Below are 20,491 nucleotides of genomic sequence, written 5' to 3'. Positions count from 1 at the left end.
TTCCAGACACAGAAGTTTGTTTGGTCAGTTATCTCAAATTAGATACTGAAGTCCCACAATTTCATGATTCTTACAAAACAATTTTATAATTCTTGCAAAATCAACATAAAAAAACAAAACTAAATTGTGGAACACTAAAAGCTGTCAGCCCAAGTTTAATTAAGGGGAAGAAATGACTGGCTTCCTTATTGCAAAAGAAAGACAAATGGTATTTAGTCAAGCAATAATTCAGAAAGCTCTTCTAAACACTGTCCATGCATATCAATTTATTACCCTGAAGTCCTTGCTTCTTGAATTGGAGAAGAGTTTAATATGCACAAAATATGCAAAACCAATAGAGAAACACAATATCTTACTGGAGTGTCAATTTTATTAAAAGATTTTGGGGAGGACAAAAATCCTAAATTTTTGTGCTTTCAAAAGTTTTGTCAACTGGATTCACAGGTAAATCACCAGCATCTTGCTTTTCTATGTTACGAACTGTAAGTTTAATGGTAAAAATCTGGGGAGTAGAAAATTTTACATATGCTGACTACTCAGAAATTACAGTAGTTTGGCATTATCAGTGTGTTAATAATCTTTAAAAACAAAACCATTTTCTATTAAATGTTCCAACTGCAAACATGAAACAGAGGTTAGAAGCCAAAGTTTGGAGGGTAACTTGGAACCACTGAGAAATTCAAGGCTTTTACAGCAATGTTTAAAAAACAATTATACCGGGCTTCCCTGGTGGTGCAGTGGTTGAGATTCCACCTGCCGATGCAGGGTACATGGGTTCGTGCCCCGGTCCAGGAAGATCCCACATGCCGCGGAGCGGCTGGGCCCATGAGCCATGGCCGCTGAGCCTGCGCGTCCGTAGTCTGTGCTCCGCAACGGGAGAGGCCACAACAGTGAGAGGCCCGCGGACCACAAAAAAAAAAAAAACCCCACAATTATACCAATTCTAGTAAAATTAGCAGATTGTTTTACAAACGAAAAAAAGAGAGAAAATGTGCTTCCAGTTTCCCTTAAGGTCAGTTTTAAAATGACTTCAGAAAGGAATGAAGTTCTGATACATGCTACAACATGGATGAAACTTGAAAACATTATGCTAGGTGAAGTAAGCCAGACACAAATGGACAGATACTGTATGATTCCATTTATACTGGATATCAAGAATAGGCAAATTCACAGAGGCAGAAAGTCAAGAGGTTACTCTCTCCCCAGGGGCTGGGGAGAGGAGGGAATGAGGAGTTATTGTTTAATGGGTACAGAGTTTCTGTTTGTGGATGACAGAAAAGTTCTGGAAGTAGATATTGGTGATGGTTACACAACACTGTGAATGTACTTAATGCCAGTAAATTGTGCACTTAAACATGATTAAATGGTAAACTATGTTATGTACATTTTACCACAATAGGAAAAAAACTCCCAAAAAACAAAACCATGAACTTAACAAATAATTGAGTTTAGGGACTTCCCTGGTAGTCCAGTGGTAAAATGTACATTATAATGCAGGAGACATGGGTTCGATCCCTGCTCAGGGAACTAAGATCCCACATGTTGAGGGGAAACTAAGCCTGTGCGCCACAACCAATGAGCTTGTGAGCCTCAACTACACAGCCCATGTGCTCTGGAACCAACAAGCCACAACTGCAGATCCCACATGCCCTGGAGCCTGCGTGCCACAACTAGAGAAGAGAAAACCCAATGCTACAACTAGAGAGAAGCCCGCGTACCGCAACGAAGACCCTGCACGCCTCAACAAAAGATCCCGCGTGCCGCAACTAAGAACCGACACAGCCAAAAATAAATAAAATAAATAAATAATAAAATAAGTCTTTAAAAAAAAAAGAAAATAAATGAGCTTAAAAGGTGATGTTCTAAAAACCCACCAGACCTAACAAATGAAGAGGAAATAGGCAGTCTACCTGAAAAACAATTCAGAATAATGACAGTAAAAATGATGCAAAATCTTGGAAACAGAATGGAGAAAATAAAAGAAATGTTTAACAAGGACCTAGAAGAACTAAAAAGCAAACAAACAGTGATGAACAACACAATAAACGAAATTAAAAATTCTCTACAAGGGATCAATAGCGGAATAACAGAGGCAGAAGAGCGGATAAGTGACCTGGAAGATAAAATAGTGGAAATAACTACTTCAGAGAAGAATAAAGAAAAAAGAATGAAAAGAATTGAGGACAGTCTCAGAGACCTCTGGGACAACATTAAACGCACCAATTCGAATTACAGGGGTCCCAGAAGAAGAAGAGAAAAAGAAAGGGACTGAGAAAATATTTGAAGAGACTATAGTTGAAAACTTCCCTAATATGGGAAAGAAAATAGTTAATCAAGTCCAGGAAGCCCAGAGAGTCCCATACAGGATAAATCCAAGGAGAAACAGGCCAAGACACAAATTAATCAAACTATCAAAAATTAAATACAAAGAACAAATATTAAAAGCAGCAAGGGAAAAACAACAAATAACACATAAGGAAATCCCCATAAGGTTAACAGCTGATCTTTCAGCAGAAACTCTGCAAGCAGAAGGGAGTGGCAGGACATATTTAAAGTAATGAAAGGGAAAAACCTACAACCAAGATTACTCTACCCAGCAAAGATCTCATTCAGATTTGACAGAGAAATTAAAACCTTTACAGACAAGCAAAAGCTAAGAGAATTCAGCACCACCAAACCAGCTTTACAACAAATGCTAAAGAACTTCTCTGGGCAGGAAACACAAGAGAAGGAAAAGACCTACAATAATAAACCCCAAACAATTAAGAAAATGGTAATAGGAACATATATATCGATAATTACCTTCAATGTAAATGGACTAAATGCTCCAACCAAAAGACATAGATTGGCTGAATGGATACAAAAACAAGACCCGTATATATGTTGTCTATAAGAAACCCACTTCAGACCTACGGACACATAAAGACTGAAGTGAGGGGATGGAAAAAAATATTCCATGCAAATGGATATCAAAAGAAAGCTGGAGTAGCAATTCTCATATAAGACAAAATAGACTTTAAAACAAAGACTATTACAAGAAACAAAGAAGGACACTACATAATGATCAAGGGATCAATCCAAGAAGAAGATATAACAATTGTAAATATCTATGCACCCAACATAGGAGCACCTCAATACATAAGGCAAATAGTAACAGCCATAAAAAGGGAAATCAACAGTAACACAATCATAGTAGAGGACTTTAACACCCCATTTGCACCAATGGACACATCATCCAAAATGAAAATAAATAAGAAAACACAAGCTTTAAATGATACATTAAACAAGATGGACTTAATTGATATTTATAGGACATTCCATCCAAAAACAACAGAATACATATTCTTCTCAAGTGCTCATGGAACATTCTCCAGGATAGATCATATCTTGGGTCACAAATCAAGCCTTGGTAAAGTTAAGAAAACTGAAATTATATCAAGTATCTTTTCGGACCACAACGTTATGAGACTAGATATCAATTACAGGAAAAAATCTGTAAGAAATACAAACACATGGAGGCTAAACAACACACTACTTAATAACCAAGAGATCACTGAAGAAATCAAAGAGGAAATCAAAAAATACCTAGAAACAAATGACAATGAAAACACGACGATCCAAAACCTATGGATGCAGCAAAAGCAGTTCTAAGAGGGAAGTTTATAGCAATACAATCCTACCTTAAGAAACAAGAAACATCTCCAATAAACAACGTAACCTTACACCTAAAGCAATTACAGAAAGGACAAAAAAACCCCAAAGTTAACAGAAGGAAAGAAATCATAAAGATCAGATCAGAAATAAATCAAAAAGAAATGAAGGCAATGATAGCAAAGATCAATAAAAGTAAAAGCTGGTTCTTTGAGAAGATAAACAAAATTGATAAACCATTAGCCAGACTCATCAAGAAAAAAAGGGAGAAGACTCAAATCAATAGAATTAGAAATGAAAAAGGAGAAGTAACAACTGACACGGCAGAAATACAGAGGATCATGAGAGATTACTACAAGCAACTATATGCCAATAAAATGGACAACCTGGAAGAAACGGACAAATTCTTAGAAATGCACAACCTTCTGAGACTGAACCAGGAAGAAACAGAAAATATGAACAGACCAATCACAAGCACTGAAATTGAAACTGTGATTAAAAATCTTCCAACAAACAAAAGCCTAGGACCAGATGGCTTCACAGGTGAATTCTATCAAACATCTACAGAAGAGCTAACACCTACCCTTCTCAAACTCTTCCAAAATGTAGCAGAGGGAGGAACACTCCCAAACTCATTCTACGAGGCCACCATCACCTTGATACCAAAACCAGACAAAGATATCACAAAGAAAGAAAACTACAGGCCAATATCACTGATGAACACAGATGCAAATATCCTCAACAAAATACCAGCAAACAGAATCCAACAGCACATTAAAAGGATCATACACTATGATCAAGTGGGGTTTATTCCAGGAATGCAAGGATTCTTCAATATACACAAATCAATCAATGTAATACATCATATCAACAAATTGAGGGAGAAAAATCATATGATCATCTCAATAGATGCAGAGAAAGCTTTCAACAAAATTCAACACCCATTTATGATAAAAACCCTCCAAAAAGTAGGCATAGAGGGAACAATCCTCAACATAATAAAGGCCATATATGACAAACCCACAGCCAACATCATCCTCAACAGTAAAAAACTGAAAGCATTTCCACTAAGATCAGGAACAAGACAAGGTTGCCCACTCTCACCACTATCATTCAACATAGTTTGGGAAGTTTTAGCCACAGCATTCAGAGAAGAAAAAAAAATGAAAGGAATCCAAATCGGAAAAGAAGAAGTAAAGCTGTCACTGTTTGCAGATGACATGATACTCTACATAGAGAATCCTAAAGATGCTACAGAAAACTACTAGAGCTAATCAATGAATTTGGTAAAGTAGCAGGATACAAAATGAATGCACAGAAATCTCTTGCATTCCTATACACTAATGATGAAAAATCGGAAAGTGAAATTAAGAAAACACTCCCATTTACCACTGCTACAAAAAGAATAAAATATCTAGGAATAAACCTACCTAAGGAGACAAAAGACCTGTATGCAGAAAATTATAAGACGCCGATGAAAGAAATTAAAGATGATATAAATACATGGAGATATACCACGTTCTTGGATTGGAGAATCAACAATGTGAAAATGACTCTACTACCCAAAGCAATCTACAGATTCAATGCAATCCCTATCAAGCTACCAATGGCATTTTTCACAGAACTAGAACAAAAAATTTCACAATTTGTATGGAAACACAAAAGACCCTGAAGAGCCAAAGCACCTTGAGAAAGAAAAACAGAGCTGGAAGAATCAGTCTCCCTGACTTCAGACTATACTACAAAGCTACCGTAATCAAGACAGTAATGGTACTGGCACAGAAACAGAAATGTAGATCAATGGAACAGGATAGAAAGCCCAGAGATAAACCCACGCACATACAGTCACCTTATCTTTGATAAAGGAGGCAAGAATATACAGCGGAGGAAAGACAGCCTCTTCATTAAGTGGTACTGGGAAAACTGGACAGCTACATGTAAAATAATGAAATTAGAACACTCTCTAACACCATACACAAAAATAAACTCAAAATGGATTAAAGACCTAAATGTAAGACCAGACACTATCAAACTCTTAGAGGAAAACAAAGGCAGAACACTCTATGACATAAATCACAGCAAGATCCTTTTTGACCCACCTCCTAGAGAAATGGAAATAAAACCAAAAATAAACAAATGGGACCTAATGAAACTTAAAAGCTTTTGCACAGCAAAAGAAAGCATAAGCAAGACGAAAAGTCAACCCTCAGAATTGGAGAAAATGTTTGCAAATGAAGCAACTGACAAAGGATTAATCTCCAAAATTTACAAGCAGCTCATACAACTCAATATCAAAAAAAAAACAAACAACACAGTCCAAAAATGGGCAGAAGACCTAAATAGACATTTCTCCAAAGAAGATATACAGATTGCTAACAAACAAATGAAAGAATGCTCAACATCATTAATCATTAGAGAAATGCAAATCAAAACTACAATGAGGGGGCTTCCCTGGTGGCGCAGTGGTTTAGAGTCCGCCTGCCGATGCACGGGACACGGGTTCATGCCCCGGTCCGGGAAGATCCCACATGCCGCGGAGTGGCTAGGCCCGTGAGCTATGGCCTCTGAGCCTGTGTGTCTGGAGCCTGTGCTCCACAACAGGAGAGGCCACAACAGTGAGAGGCCCGCATAGTTCAAAAACAAACAAACAAACAAACAAAAAAAACCTACGATGAGTTATCATCTCACACTGGTCAGAATGGCCATCATCAAAAAATGTACAAATAATAATTGCTGGAGATGGTGTGGAGAAAAGGGAACCCTCTTGCACTGTTGGTGGGAATGTAAACTGATACAGCCACTATGGAGAACAGTATGGAGGTTCCTTAAAAAAGTAAAAATAGAACTACCATACGACCCAGCAATCCCACTACTGGGCATATACCCTGAGAGATTACTACAAGCAACTATATGCCAATAAAATGGACAACAACAAAAAGAGTCATGTACCACAATGTTCACTGCAGCTCTATTTACAATAGCTAGGACATGGAAGCAACATAAGTGCCCATCGACAGATGAATGGATAAAGAAGATGTGGCACATATATACAATGGAATATTACTCAGCCATAAAAAGGAACGAAACTGAGTTATTTATAGTGAGGTGGATGGACCTACAGACTGTCATACAGAGTGAACTAAGTCAGAAAGAGAAAAACAAATACTGTATGCTAACACGTATATATGGAATCTAAAAAACAAAAAAAGGTCAGAAGAACTAGGGGCAAGACGGGAATAAAGATGCAGATCTACTAGAGAATGGACTTGAGGATACGGGGAAGGGGAAGGGGAAGCTGGGACAAAGTGAGAGAGTGTCATGGACATATAAACACTACCAAACGTAAAATAGATAGCTAGTGGGAAGCAGCTGCATAGCACAGGGAGATCAGCCCAGTGCTTTGTGACCACGTAGAGGGGTGGGGTAGGGAGGGTGGGAGGGAGGGAGATGCAAGAGGGAAGAGGTATGGGGACATATGTATATGTATAACTGATTCACTTTGTTATAAAGCAGAAACTAACACACCATTGTAAAGCAATTATACTCCAATAAAGAAGTTAAAAAAAAAAAAAAGGTGATGTTCTCTATCTGAAAGTCATCACACATGCTTCCTCTCCTCTGCCCTGCCACCATCCTGCGTCCTCACTGTACTCCTTATTATCCTTAGATATCCATTGAAACACTGCTATTTCAAGGAAATCTTCCCTGAATCGCAGACTAGGAAAACATTTTTGTGTTATGCAATAAATTTCTCCTTCATAGCACTTATCTCAATTTGTTTAAACATTTATATATATAATTTTTCAACAATACTTATATATACAGTTTTCCATAATTATTTCCCTCACTAGAATGTAAAGCTCCATGAGGGTAGAGACTGTTAAGTTTTGCTCACTCTGAATCTCCAATGCTTGGAGGTTTAATAACTATTATTGGAATTTATAACTGAAAAGAAAATTTGTGAAGCCTTACACTAGTGATATAGTCAAATTGTGAAAGATGAAAAAGATAAAAACTGAAAAAAAGGTAACCTACTTATCAGCAACACCAAACAATTCATTTTAATGGGCTCCAAAGACTTATGTGAACAAGTTGAAACTGAGGTAGACCCTGGTCTTTATCTTATAATTGGAGGTACTATGTATTTTAATGATTTTACTGATTTACTATATTTATAATGATAGTGAAGTCTGTAAAGATATTTTACTTCGTAAAGTACAAATTAGGTAAAAATTTTAAATAACATAACAGTTTTTAATCAAGCAAGACATCCCCTGAAAAAAAAATATATGGATGTGAACACAAATGGGATCAATTTTATGAAAGGGTAAAATATAAGAATCAAGGCCAATACACTCTAAATCAACATTTCTCAACTTCAGTAGTATTGACTTTTTTTTTTTTTAACATTTATTTATTTATTTGGCTGCGCCAGGTCTTTAGTTGTGGTGTGCGGGATCTAGTTTCCAGACCAGGGATCGAACCCGGGCCCCCTGCATTGTGAACACAGTGGAGTCTTAACTGCTGGACCACCAGGGAAGTCCCAGTATTGACTTTTTATGAGTGTATCCCAGTTAACCATTTTTAAATATAAAATTTAGTGGCATTAGTTGTATTCACAATGTTGTGCAACCATCATCATTATATTTTCAATATTTTTCTTCACCCAAATGGAAACTCTATACCCATTAAACATTAACTTCTCATTCCCACAACCCTAGTAACCTCAAACCTACTTTCTGTCTCTATGAATCTAAATTGTCCAGATAGCTCATATAAGTGGAATCATATAATATCTGTCTTTCTATGTCTGGCTTATTTCATTTACCATAATGTTTTTCTAGGTTCACTTATATTGCAGCATGTATAAGAACTTCATTCCTTTTTATGGCTGAACAGTATTCTATTATGTGTATATAATACTCTTTGTTTATCCATTTATCTGTTAAGAGACACTTGGATTGTTTCCACCTTTCTGATAATGTGAATAATGTTGCTGAACAATGAACTACAAGTTTCTGTACATATTAGAGTCCCAGTTTTCAGTTCTTTTGGGTATTTACGTAGGAATGGAATTAGAGGAGGGTCACATAGTAAATGTACATTTACATTTTTGAGAAACCACCAAACTCTTTTCCACAGCAACTAAATCACTTTACATTCCCACCAGCAATCTATGAGGGCTCCAATTTCTCCACATCTTCACCAACACTTGTTATTTTTCGTTTTCTAAAAAAATAATAGCCATCCTAATCTGTGTGAAGAGGTATTTCCTTCTGGTTTGGATTTGCATTTCCCCAATGACTAATGATATTGAGAATCTTTCTGTGCACTTATTGGCCATTTGTATGTCTTCCTTGGAGAAATGTTTATTCAAATCCTTTGCGCATTTTTTAATTGGATTGTTTGTCTTTTTGTTGTTGAGTTGTGTAGTTCTTTAAACATACTGAATATTAAACCCTTATCTGACATATGACTTTTAAACATTTTCTCCCTTTTTGTGGGTTGTCTTTTAACTCTCTTGATAGTGTGTCCTTTGATGTACAAGAAGTTTTATTTTAGCTAAGTTCAATTTATCTATTTTTTTCTTTTGTTGCCTCTGCTTTCGATGTCTTATTTAAGAACCACTGCCAAATCACCAGGCAGATTTGTTTCTATATTTTCTTCTAAGTGTCTTATAGTTTTAACTCTTAAGTTTAGGTCTTTGATGAATTTTGAGTTAATTTTTACATATGGTATAAGATAAGGATCCAACCTCTCTCTTTTGTATGTGGATATTCAGTTTTCCCAGCATCCTTTGATGAAAGGACTCTTTGTAAATGGTGAAAACAAAAGGAACGAATTTAAGCAGAACTTGATATGTGCTACCTTTTTTACATAACAAAAGACAGTTTCAAAGAAGGGAATATGAAGAACAAACAAACATTCAGACAATCAGTATTTATTGGTATTCTTTTTTTTTTCCGGTATGCGGGCCTCTCACTGTTGTGGCCTCTCCCGTTGAGGAGCACAGGCTCCGGATGTGCAGGCTCAGCGGCCATGGCTCACGGGCCCAGCCGCTCCGCGGCATGTGGGATCTTCCTGGACCGGGGCACGAACCCGTGTCCCCTGCATCGGCGGGCGGACTCTCAACCACTGCGTCACCAGGGAAGCCCTATTGGTATTCTTGAACTATGAGCAAAGCCTAATGCTGATTGCTGTGAGTAATAAATTTAAGGTACAGTCTGAATTTTTTGAGGAGCTTAAAATTTATTTGGGGAAGTAAGCCACTACACCAGCCAATTTAACTAATTTGAGGCATGCATGGAGCCAGGCCAAATGAGTGCTTCAGACAATATGCACTTTGGAAGAAGCAGTTATCACTGCCAGCTGGGATGAAAAATTTTCTTTGTTGGCATTAGTGTTAATCTAGCCACATAAATCATTTTTGAAAGAACAAAAGAACAACAGAAAATTGAAGGCTATATACATACTCCTTTTCTAGCATGTTCTGAGTATCTAGTTATCTTATTAATAGCTTTTCATCAAAAGACAAATGTGTAAAGCAGAAACTAACACACCATTGTAAAGCAGAAACTAACATACCATTGTAAAGCAATTATACTCCAATAAAGATGTTAAAAAAAAAAGACTAATGTGGTAAAATTTATAATACATATGCAACTAGTATAATGAATTTGTTTCCAGTATTTATAAAAGAGTAACAGGAAATATGACAATTTTTCCTGTCTTTCATATTCAACAAATTCAATATATGGCATTTCCCTTTTAATTCTTTTAAAACACGACATAAACGCTTGAATGTGTTTGAAAACTCTGCCTCTTCTGTGGGCATTCTATTCACGTTTATTTTAATTAAGAGTTTTAAGTGATGTGTTCCACATTTTTCATTTTATAAGAAACTGTTAGGGGAAAAAAAGCTACAGGGAACATAAAACTTAGTGATTCCAAATGATGAATTAAAAAATAATTCAAATGGTAATAGAAAGTCTTTAGCAAATGAACTATTCCTCAATGATATACATGTGAATGAATTTAAGCATATAAAAAATGCTTTGTGTGGATATGCAGATTAAAATACATCTACCATTGATCATGTAGTCCAAAATTTCCCAAAATATATTAAGCCATAAAAAGAATAATTGGAACTTCTGAAAGTAAGGTCACCATATAATCTGATACCTCCAATACAGTAAAGCTTAGTTTATTAAGAAATGTCTGAACTTACTTTAGCATTATAACAACTCAGAAAATGAAATGAGCCTTCTAAGAATAAACACAGAGTATTTAAATCTAGGAGAGAGACATATAATACTTACCTAATTTGGACTGATATATAACCATTTGCTATATGTTTATCAAGTTTTATAAACGTTAGTAAAACTTTACAAAGTAGTATAGTTGCACCATCTATACTCCTTTTCCCTGCTATTGTCTACTTGGTATCAATGCTTCCTGGTACCTAAGGTTTCCTGCCTTCCTTCTGAATGTTATTCATGAACAGGAGAAGCTCTAAAGGTTTCTTTTACATGGAAGCTAGGTAGCTGGTAACTTTATGAATTAATTATCTACTGACTTGGTATATGTCTGGCTTCAATTTCAATGAGGTACAAAGAATCAAGACAGTGAGGTTAATTTTGAACAAATATGAAAACGGACATCTTACCCACATGCAGGCCTCAATCCTAACTTTTGAGATGATGCTCCATAAAGAAATGGTTCCTTCAGTGCCCTCTTCATCTGGACAAATAATCTGATCAGGATAGGGTGGTTCAGGGAAATTAACTGAATTGCATTCATAAGCAGCTAATGTAACTGAAGCTATATGTGGACCCTACAAAAAAATATGAGAAATCTCTGATGAGAAATATTAAAGAGAAAGCAATTATTAATAGACATGCGATTTTAATGGTACCTTAATCACTCTATATTAATAGAAAAATGTTAGCTTTTAAAGAACAAGAATCTACCTAATATTTCAAGATGCAACTGATAATTTGAAAAAATAATCCTTTCCAGAATCTCTTTGGTTTGCTTTCTTAAAAACCAATTTCAAATTTACTCAGGTATAATTTACATATAGTAAGAGCCATTTTTTTAGGTCAGTAGTTCAATAAGCTTTGACAATTATATTCAGTCGTATAACCATAACCTATCAAGATAAAGGTACAGAACAGTCCCGTCACTGCAGAAAGTTCCCTTGTGTCCTTTTGTAGTCAATCTCCTTCCCCCAACACCAGACCCTGGAAACCATATGATTTCTGTCTTGATTCTTATTTTATTTATCCACATATCTCATTTGTAAGAATGCCATCCCCTGTGATAAAAACCTCCTGTGCCCCTATTCCTTTAGGCATAATTTGAGAATACTATATTTTGTCCTTACTTAAAAAACAGTTGATGCAGACATAGAAAACAAACTTACGGTTACCAAAGGGGACAGTGGGGGTGGGGGTGGGAAATTAGGAGTTTGGGATTAGCAGATACACACTACTACATATAAAATCGGTAACCAAGGACCTACTGTATTGCACAGGAAACTCTACTAAGTATCTTGCAATGACCTAAAATGGAAGAGAATCTGAAAAACTATATATATATATATATATATATATATATACACACACACACACACACACATATATAACTGAATCACTTTGCTATACACTTGAAACTAACACAACATTGTAAATTAACTATACTTCAAAAAAAAAAAGTTGATGAAGTAATTACATCACTTATCTTTCCCACTGACATCCCAAAACAAAAATAAAACTGTGGAATCAGTATCAGTTAGTTTTTCTTTTAAATTAATTTTCTCTATGGAAGCTTTTGGGCTACTTTGTACCTTTATTTAGAAATATTACAAATTAATAATAATCATATAGATTAAAATGAATTAACATTTAGATGTGTGATAAAGGTTTAAATACAGTGGTTTCCAAATTAACATGTATGCCATGACGAGGTGTCTGCATAAGAATCAACTATGGACTTTGTTAAAAATATAAATTTCAGGGTCCCCTAAGCATAAGTTGATTCAATAGGTGGACATGGGAACCTGTATGTTTTATTTTATTTTTATTATTTTTTAAGATTCAGTTTTTTTTTTAAGATTTATTTATCATTTGTTTTATTTTAGGCTGCATCGAGTCTTAGTTGTGGCATGCAGGATCTTCGTTGAGGCATGCGGGATCTTTCAGGATCTTTCGTTGTGGCACGCAGGCTTCTCTCTAGTTGTGGCGCACAGGCTTTCAGGGTGCCTGGGCTCTGTAGTTTTGGCACACGGGCTCCAGAGCATGTGGCCTCTGTAGTTTGCGGGCACGCAGGCTCTCTAGTTGAGGCATGTAAGCTTTAGTAGTTGTGGTGTGCAGACTTAGTTGCCCTGAGGCATGTGGAATCCCAGTTCCCCGACCAGGAATCAAACCTGCACCTCTGCATTTTAAGGCAGATTCTTTACCACTGGACCATCAGGGAATTCCCAACCTGTATGTTTTATGTATTTATTTATTTTAACTAATTGATTTTTTTAAAAATTTATTTATTTTTATTTTTGGTTGCGTTGGGTCTTTGTTGCTGAGTGCAGGCTTTCTCTAGTAGCAGCGAGCAGGGGCTACTCTCGGTTGCAGAGTGCGGGCTTCTCATTGAGGTGGCTTGTCTTGTTGCGGAGCATGGGCTCTAGGCACGCCGGCTTAAGCAGTTGCGGCACGTGGGCTTGCAGGCTCTAGAGCACAGGCTCAGTAGTTGTGGCACGTGGGCTTAGTTGCTTTGCACCACGTGGGATCTTCCCAGACCAGGGCTCGAACCCGTGTCCCCTGCATTGGCAGACAGATTCTTAACCACTGTGCCACCAGGGAAGCCCCCCAACCTGTATGTTTTAAACAAGCTCCTTTAGAGTTTCAAATAGGTTAGGTTCTAATAGGCTATTAGGTGTCAGAAAATAAGCGAACTCAGACAAGTCACTTAACCTTTCTGGACCTCAAGCTACTGTTCTGCAAGGCAAAAGAATTAGATTCATCCTATGTTTTTATCTAGCTCCAAAATTCAAAAACCCCTAACATAATCAAGATGTCAATAAAATCTATTGCTAATTTCCAAAGTTCTCATGAAGTGTAAGCTTTAGAAGTTGGATATTCTTAACATGTTACTGTAACACACATATAAAGTACTAGGCTTAGAACAGTGCTGGGCATATAATAAGCCCTCAAAAAGTATTAGCCATGAGCTGTTATGAACAAAAGTACTGTATTTGTAGAATAAAATTATATACACACACATACATATGTATGTATATATAGATACACACACATACATATGTATGTATATATAGATACACATACAGTAAGTGATCTTTGGATATAAGAAAGCCTTTTTATTTATTTATTTATTTTTTGCGGTACGCGGGCCTCTCACTGTTGTGGCCTCTCCCGTTGAGGAGCACAGGCTCCGGATGCGCAGGCTCAGCGGCCATGGCTCACGGGCCTAGCCGCTCCGCGGCATGTGGGATCTTCCCAGACTGGGGCACGAACCCGTGTCCCCTGCATCGGCAGGAGGACTCTCAACCACTGTGCCACCAGGGAAGCCCATAAGAAAGTCTTTTTAAACCACATGGTGAAAGAATTTGTGGCTCAAAGACAAAGTGCATAAGATGTAGTGATGGAAATAAAACATTAAAGAACTCCTACTGCTATCTAGATAAAAGGTGACATTAAACAAATTTTTCTGTTTCATGTTAATACGAAAAAGAAAGACATTCATAAATCTAAGATACATTTCTCCCTAAATACAGTTGCATTTTGTGTTCAAATAAAAATCTAAAAAATGAAATCCTACACTTAGCACTGACTCAATTAACTATAAGGTTTTCTTCTGGACCAAAAAAAAAAAATTTATGTGAAGTTTTAGTCTGTTCATCTTTTTCTTAAATTTTAATTCACAGAAATCAATAAATAGTGATAATAAGTTTAAAAAATGATTATAGAATCTCTAAAAAAGGAACTTTTATTGAAAAGTTGTGATTAACCATGAAATCTACAACTGTTTCTTTGAATATTATGTGCACAAAAGAGATTTCAGTTAAAGAAAAAAGAATTATTTTGTGATCCTACACACACACACAAACCCAAGTTTAAAGTCTGTAGAATTCAGAGTAACTAAATAATTAGTGAAAAATTTCTCACTGTACACTTACTTATAGCTAACATCAGATGCAATTTAAAAAAGTGGGGGGGACTTTCCTGGCAGCCCAGTGGTAAAGAATCCGCCTTCAAATGCAGGGGATACGGGTTCGATCCCTGGTCAGGGAACTAAGATCCCACATGCTGCGGGGCAACTAAGCCCACACACCACAACTACTGAGCTTGTGTGCCTCAATGAGAGAGCCCACTTGCCGCAAAATTACAGCGCCCATGTGCTCTGAAGCCTGCACGCCACAACTACAGAGCCTACGTGCCCTGGAGCCTGTGTGCCACAACTAGAGAGAAGTCCACATGCTGCAACGAAAGATCCCGCATGCCTCAATGAAGATCCTGCGTGCCACAACTAAGACCCATCACAGCCAAAAAAAGTAAAGAAAATAAATATTTTTTAAAAACCCCTGTAACTTCCACATTTACTGTTTGGAAACACAAAAGAGAAATGTGATACTACTAGGCAAAACAAAAGAAATTGAAGAGTCTGTCCATGACATCCCTACAACTGTCCTCTAGAAATGAACTCTAGGTGAAAAAAAATTGAACCATCCTAGACACTAAAATTATAAGATTTCTGGGATTATATAGGAAGGAAAAACCTACATTTCTATTCCAGAAACAAGAATAAAATATGCACCCCAACAGATTAAACAGGTTATCCAACAAGATAAAAGACTGATTCATAGTTTTAATTTTAAATGTTCTAAAAAGGGAAATTTTCAGCAATCTGATGAGAACATTTTCCCTAAAGAAAAGATGGTTCACACAGTTAAACTGATATATACTTTCCATAACCACACTAATAGGTCATGATTACTCAGCCTTAGAGGCAGATGTGGTGGTTCCCAGACAAAATGAACATGAATAACTCAGCTTCTTGTCCTTTGTTCATTCTCAAGAGCCCATTTAACCTGTACCTTGACATTTTAGTTTAGACTGTGTTAACTGATAGAAAACCTCACAAGTTCTTTTCAACATTATAGGTTAATGGTTCCTAAATATAACAGACTTAACTGAGATAAATATTAGTTTACATGAAAAATCCAAACACAAAAACTAAAAAACAATCATTTTGATTAAGAGAATTTTAAAAGTTACACATATTCAAACTACCTTTTAAGTCTGTTTCCTAAAACCTACAATTCCTACTACAATGTATCAAATATGAAAGAATCACATTTAAACCATACTAAATGAAGAGATGAGGGATAAAGACAAACAGCTACAGTATAAGCAGCAAAGTCTACCTGGAAAGATCCACTATAAAACATAAAAATAACACAACGTACTGAGCAGGACATTCCAGCTCTCATGGGAGTATGCAAGTATTGATATATATGAGCTAGAGATTCTGGCCTGTGGCTGAGGGTTTTCTGCCTCATATCATGAAGTGAGTGGTAGAGACGTACACTCCTACACTAAACAACTGGAAAACTAAACAGAATACATGGAACAATTTTTTTCAGACACTGTACCACAGGCAGTATAATACTTCTGACTGCTGAGAGAAGGGATACAAATGAGGAAGCCTTGTGATGACTCTGGCTTTCCACTTGTAGACACATTCTGTGTCTGCAGTAAAATCCATAGTCCAAAGACAAAGACCCTAAGCAAAGCATGGTGGTCTTGCTGCACTGAGAAGAAAATCTGAGTTCAGGGGGGCTGAGTGGTTGAAATCTGTGGCGCAGAATACTAGTGAAGAGAAAGCTATGCAGAGAAAGGACTCTACACGTGTGCATGAGGGTCCCCTTGAGACTCTGGCACACAAAGCTCCACTGCATGCTATGATGAGATTTCATAAGGCCAGGCAAAGTACAATTAGTGAGAAAAGAACAATAGAGGGTTGTAAGCTGAACAATTCCTAGACTTCACACAGGGCTGGGAAACACTTGAACTTCATCTAGCTAGAGTGGAGAGACTCAACATTCAGGGAAGACCTTGGAAAGAGCCTACAGTAAAAGCTACTCTAGACAGACCATAATAGAGTTTTTAAAAAAGCCTTAAATAGATCAAGTTGATCCACTGGTACTGCCCCCAAAACAAAAAATTGACACTCTGTAAAAGAAGGTAACAAAATCCATACAGTCAACAACTTAATACCACATTCCAGCATCCAATAAGGAATAACTATATATGATGTGAAGCAGTTTGGAAAATACGACACATAACCTGGAGAAACATTAATCAATAGAAACAGACCCAGAAATGTCAGAGATTATGGAATTAGCAGACAAGGACTTAAAAACAGTGAATATAAATATGTTCAAAGATTTAAAGCAACAATTGCCAAACTTCAGCCCAGGGGCCAAATTTAGCCCACCACCAGTTTTACAAATAAAGTTTCAAAGAATGCAGCCATGTATATTTATTTACGTATCATCTCTGTCTAATTCTGTGCTGTAATGGCAAAACTGAGTAGCTCTGACAGAGACTCTATGGCCTATGAAGTCTAAAACACTTATTATATGGCCCTTTACAGAAATGGTTTGCTGATCCCTGATTTAAAGGAAAAGAGAAACACAATGAGGGAAGAAATATAAAGTATAAGAAGAAAACAAAATGGGCTTGCCTGGTGGTGCAGTGGTTAAGAATCCACCTGCCAATGCAAGGGACACAGGTTCGAGCCCTGGTCCGGGAAGATCTCACATGCCGCGGAGCAACTAGGCCCATGTGCCACAACTGCTGAGTGTGCACTCTAGAGCCCGCGAGCCACAACTACTGAAGCCCATGTGCCTAGAGTTCATGCTCTGCGACAGGAGAGGCCACCGCAGTGAGAAGCCTGTGCACCACAAGAAAGAGTGGCCCCTGCTTGTCACAACTAGAGAAAGCCCATGCTCAGCAACGAAGACCCAAAGCAGCCAAAAATAAAATAAATAAATTTAAAATAAAAAAAAAAGAACAGCAGATGTAGAGGGTGTACTGGATTCACTCCACTGAATAAACCTAGTTTAAAAAAAAATATATATATATAAAGTATAAAAAAAACCAAATGGAACTTACAGAGCTGAAAATATAATATACGAATAGGAAAATTCATTGGATAATCAACAGATTAGATGCCACAGAAGAAAATATTAGAGAACTTGAAGACAAGGCAATAGAAAGTATTTGAACTAAAGGACACAGAGAGTAAAGGCTATGGAAGAAATGAACCTCAGTAACCTGTGGAATAATACCAAACAGTCTAATATACATGTAACTGGAACCCCAGAAAGAGAGGGTGAAGTGTGTGTGTGCGCACACACACACATTGGGGAAGGGATGGCCAAGTATTTTCAAGATTTGATGAAAAATATCAATCCATCAACTCATAGATTTAAGAAATTCAACAAACCTAAGTCAAGATCAACATAAAGAAAATAAAACACATAATCAAATTGCTGAGAATCAAATTCTATAATTCAGCAATATCAAGAAAGTCTTAAAAGCAATCCGAGGCGATAAAAACACATTACAGGCATACCTCACTTTAATGCACTTTGCAGACATTGTGATTTTTACAAATTAAAGGTTTTGGCAATCCTGCGTCAAGCAAGTCTATTGGCACCATTTTTCCAACAGCATTATTATTTTTTTTTTTTTGCGGTACGCGGGCCTCTCACTGTTGTGGCCTCTCCCGTTGTGGAGCACAGGCTCCGGACGCGCAGGCTCAGCGGCCATGGCTCACGGGCCCAGCCGCTCCGCGGCATGTGGGATCTTCCCAAACTGGGGCACGAACCCGTGTCCCCTGCATCGGCAGGCGGACTCTCAACCACTGCGCCACCAGGGAAGCCCCCAACAGCATTATTTTTAAATTAAGGTACATATATTGTTTTTTTAGACACTTAATAGAGTACATTATATTGTAAACATAACTTTTAGATGCACTGGGAAACCAAAAAATTCGTGTGACTTGCTATATATCACCATATTCGTTTTATTGCAGTGGTCTAGAACCAAACCCACAATATTTCCAAGTTATGACTGAGTCATCTACAGGGAAATACAGATAGGACTTCTCATCAGAAACAGACCAAAAGACAATAGAATTACTTCTCTAAAGTGCTGAAAGGAAAAAACAAAATCTGTGAATCTAGAATTCAGGGAAAATATATTTCAAAAATAAAGATGAAATAATAACATTTTCAGACATACAAAAGCCAAAAGAATTTGTTCCAGGAGATAAATGTTAAAGGAAGTTCTCAGATAGAAGAAAAGTGATACCAGATAGAAACTTTAATGTACATAAAAGAGTGAAGAGCACTGGAAACAGAGAACACCTTTTTTCCTCATTTTAAAATCTCTTAAAAAAAGAACTAGTTGCTTAAAGCAAAAGCTATGACATATGTAGAAGTAAAATACATGACAACAACAGCATAAAGTATGGGAGGGAGAAAATGGAGTATAATACTGTAATGTGGTTACATTATATATACCAAAAAAAAAAAGTTCAATTGAAAAGAAGGCAGGAAAAGAATAAAAAATAGGTGGGACCAACAGTTTGATGATAGACTTAAACCCAACCATACTGACAACGACATTAATTGCAAATGGGCCAAACATACAAATGAAAAGGCAGAGAGTGTCACACTGCATTAGAGAGCAAGACCTCAGTACATGCTGTCCATAAAAAGCCCATTTTAAATATCCAGATCCAAAAGTAAAGGTAAAGGGATGAAAAAAGTTAAACCATGTAAACATAATAATACAAAGAAAGAGTATTCTACATTAATACCAGATTAAGTAGATTTCAGGAGAGGGTATATTACTAGAGATGAAAAAGGACATTTCATAATGATAAAAGGGCTAATTCTCAGGAAGACAGAATAATCCTAAATGTGCAGGCACCTAATAACAGAATGTCAAAATACATAAAACAAAAACTAATAGAACTAAAAAGAGAAATAAACAAATCCACAATTAGAGTTGAAATTTCAACACACTTCTCTTTTTAGTTGATAGAATAAATAGACTGAAAACCAGTATGGATATAGAACACTTGAACAATATGGAACACTACACCCAAAAATAGCCAAATACATATTCTTTTCAAGTATACACGAAATCCAGTCACCAAGATAGACCATATACTGTGGTATAAAATGAATCTCAGCACATTGAAAAGAATGTGCCATGTGGCAAGGTAAGTAAAGATCAATACAAGGAGTACTTCTTAAGGAAAAGTAGCAAATGATAGTCCTCAAAGGTTAATTTTTCTATTTAAGGACAGTGTCCTTTAATCTATATAGTGGTAATCAAAGGAAGTTAAACAGCTATGTACAGCCCAGGTTGTTATTCCCCAGCACAGGAAGCTCTATGAATTTCCTAGTTACCAACCAGGTCATAAGTAACATTCACTAACTCCCCCTGAGAGTTCCTAATTACTGCCAATGGAAGTTCCCTTTAATGATATGAAGGTCAAATTTTATGACTGTGATGAAAAGTTACACTCTCATCAGTGACAGGTTTTCAGGGTCCTTTTTTGGGGTGGGTGGGTACTTCAGTATACTCATGCTAAGTGAAGTCAACTCAACAAGATAGTTCAGCTATTTGTGACATATCAAACATCTGGTTTTGCTTCAGTTCAAAGCCTCATATATCTTAGTCTCATGAGCTGCATTACACTATATTTTCCAAAGTTTTGATAATGGAATAATTTTGCTTTGTCC

General features: G+C 36.8%; 1 protein-coding gene across 5 annotated transcripts in view; it reads right to left on the bottom strand.

Moving 5' to 3' along the window:
• Positions 1-20,491, bottom strand: part of VMP1 (vacuole membrane protein 1) — a 131,086-nt gene that overhangs the window by 63,473 nt on the left and 47,122 nt on the right. For all 5 annotated transcript variants that reach the window (XM_027087258.1, XM_027087254.1, XM_027087255.1 and 2 more), the window contains one exon: positions 11,318-11,485. In XM_027087258.1, coding sequence (XP_026943059.1) covers positions 11,318-11,485 — 168 coding nt within the window. The remainder of the gene's footprint in view (positions 1-11,317; positions 11,486-20,491) is intronic.

This window comes from Aethalodelphis obliquidens, unplaced genomic scaffold (genome assembly GCF_003676395.1).
Source record: "Aethalodelphis obliquidens isolate GAN/ISIS:26980383/991018 unplaced genomic scaffold, ASM367639v1 scaffold58, whole genome shotgun sequence".
Taxonomy (NCBI): Eukaryota; Metazoa; Chordata; class Mammalia; order Artiodactyla; family Delphinidae; genus Aethalodelphis; species Aethalodelphis obliquidens.
The sequence above is the reverse complement of the archived record's forward strand: the minus strand, read 5'-3'. Positions and strand labels throughout refer to the sequence as shown.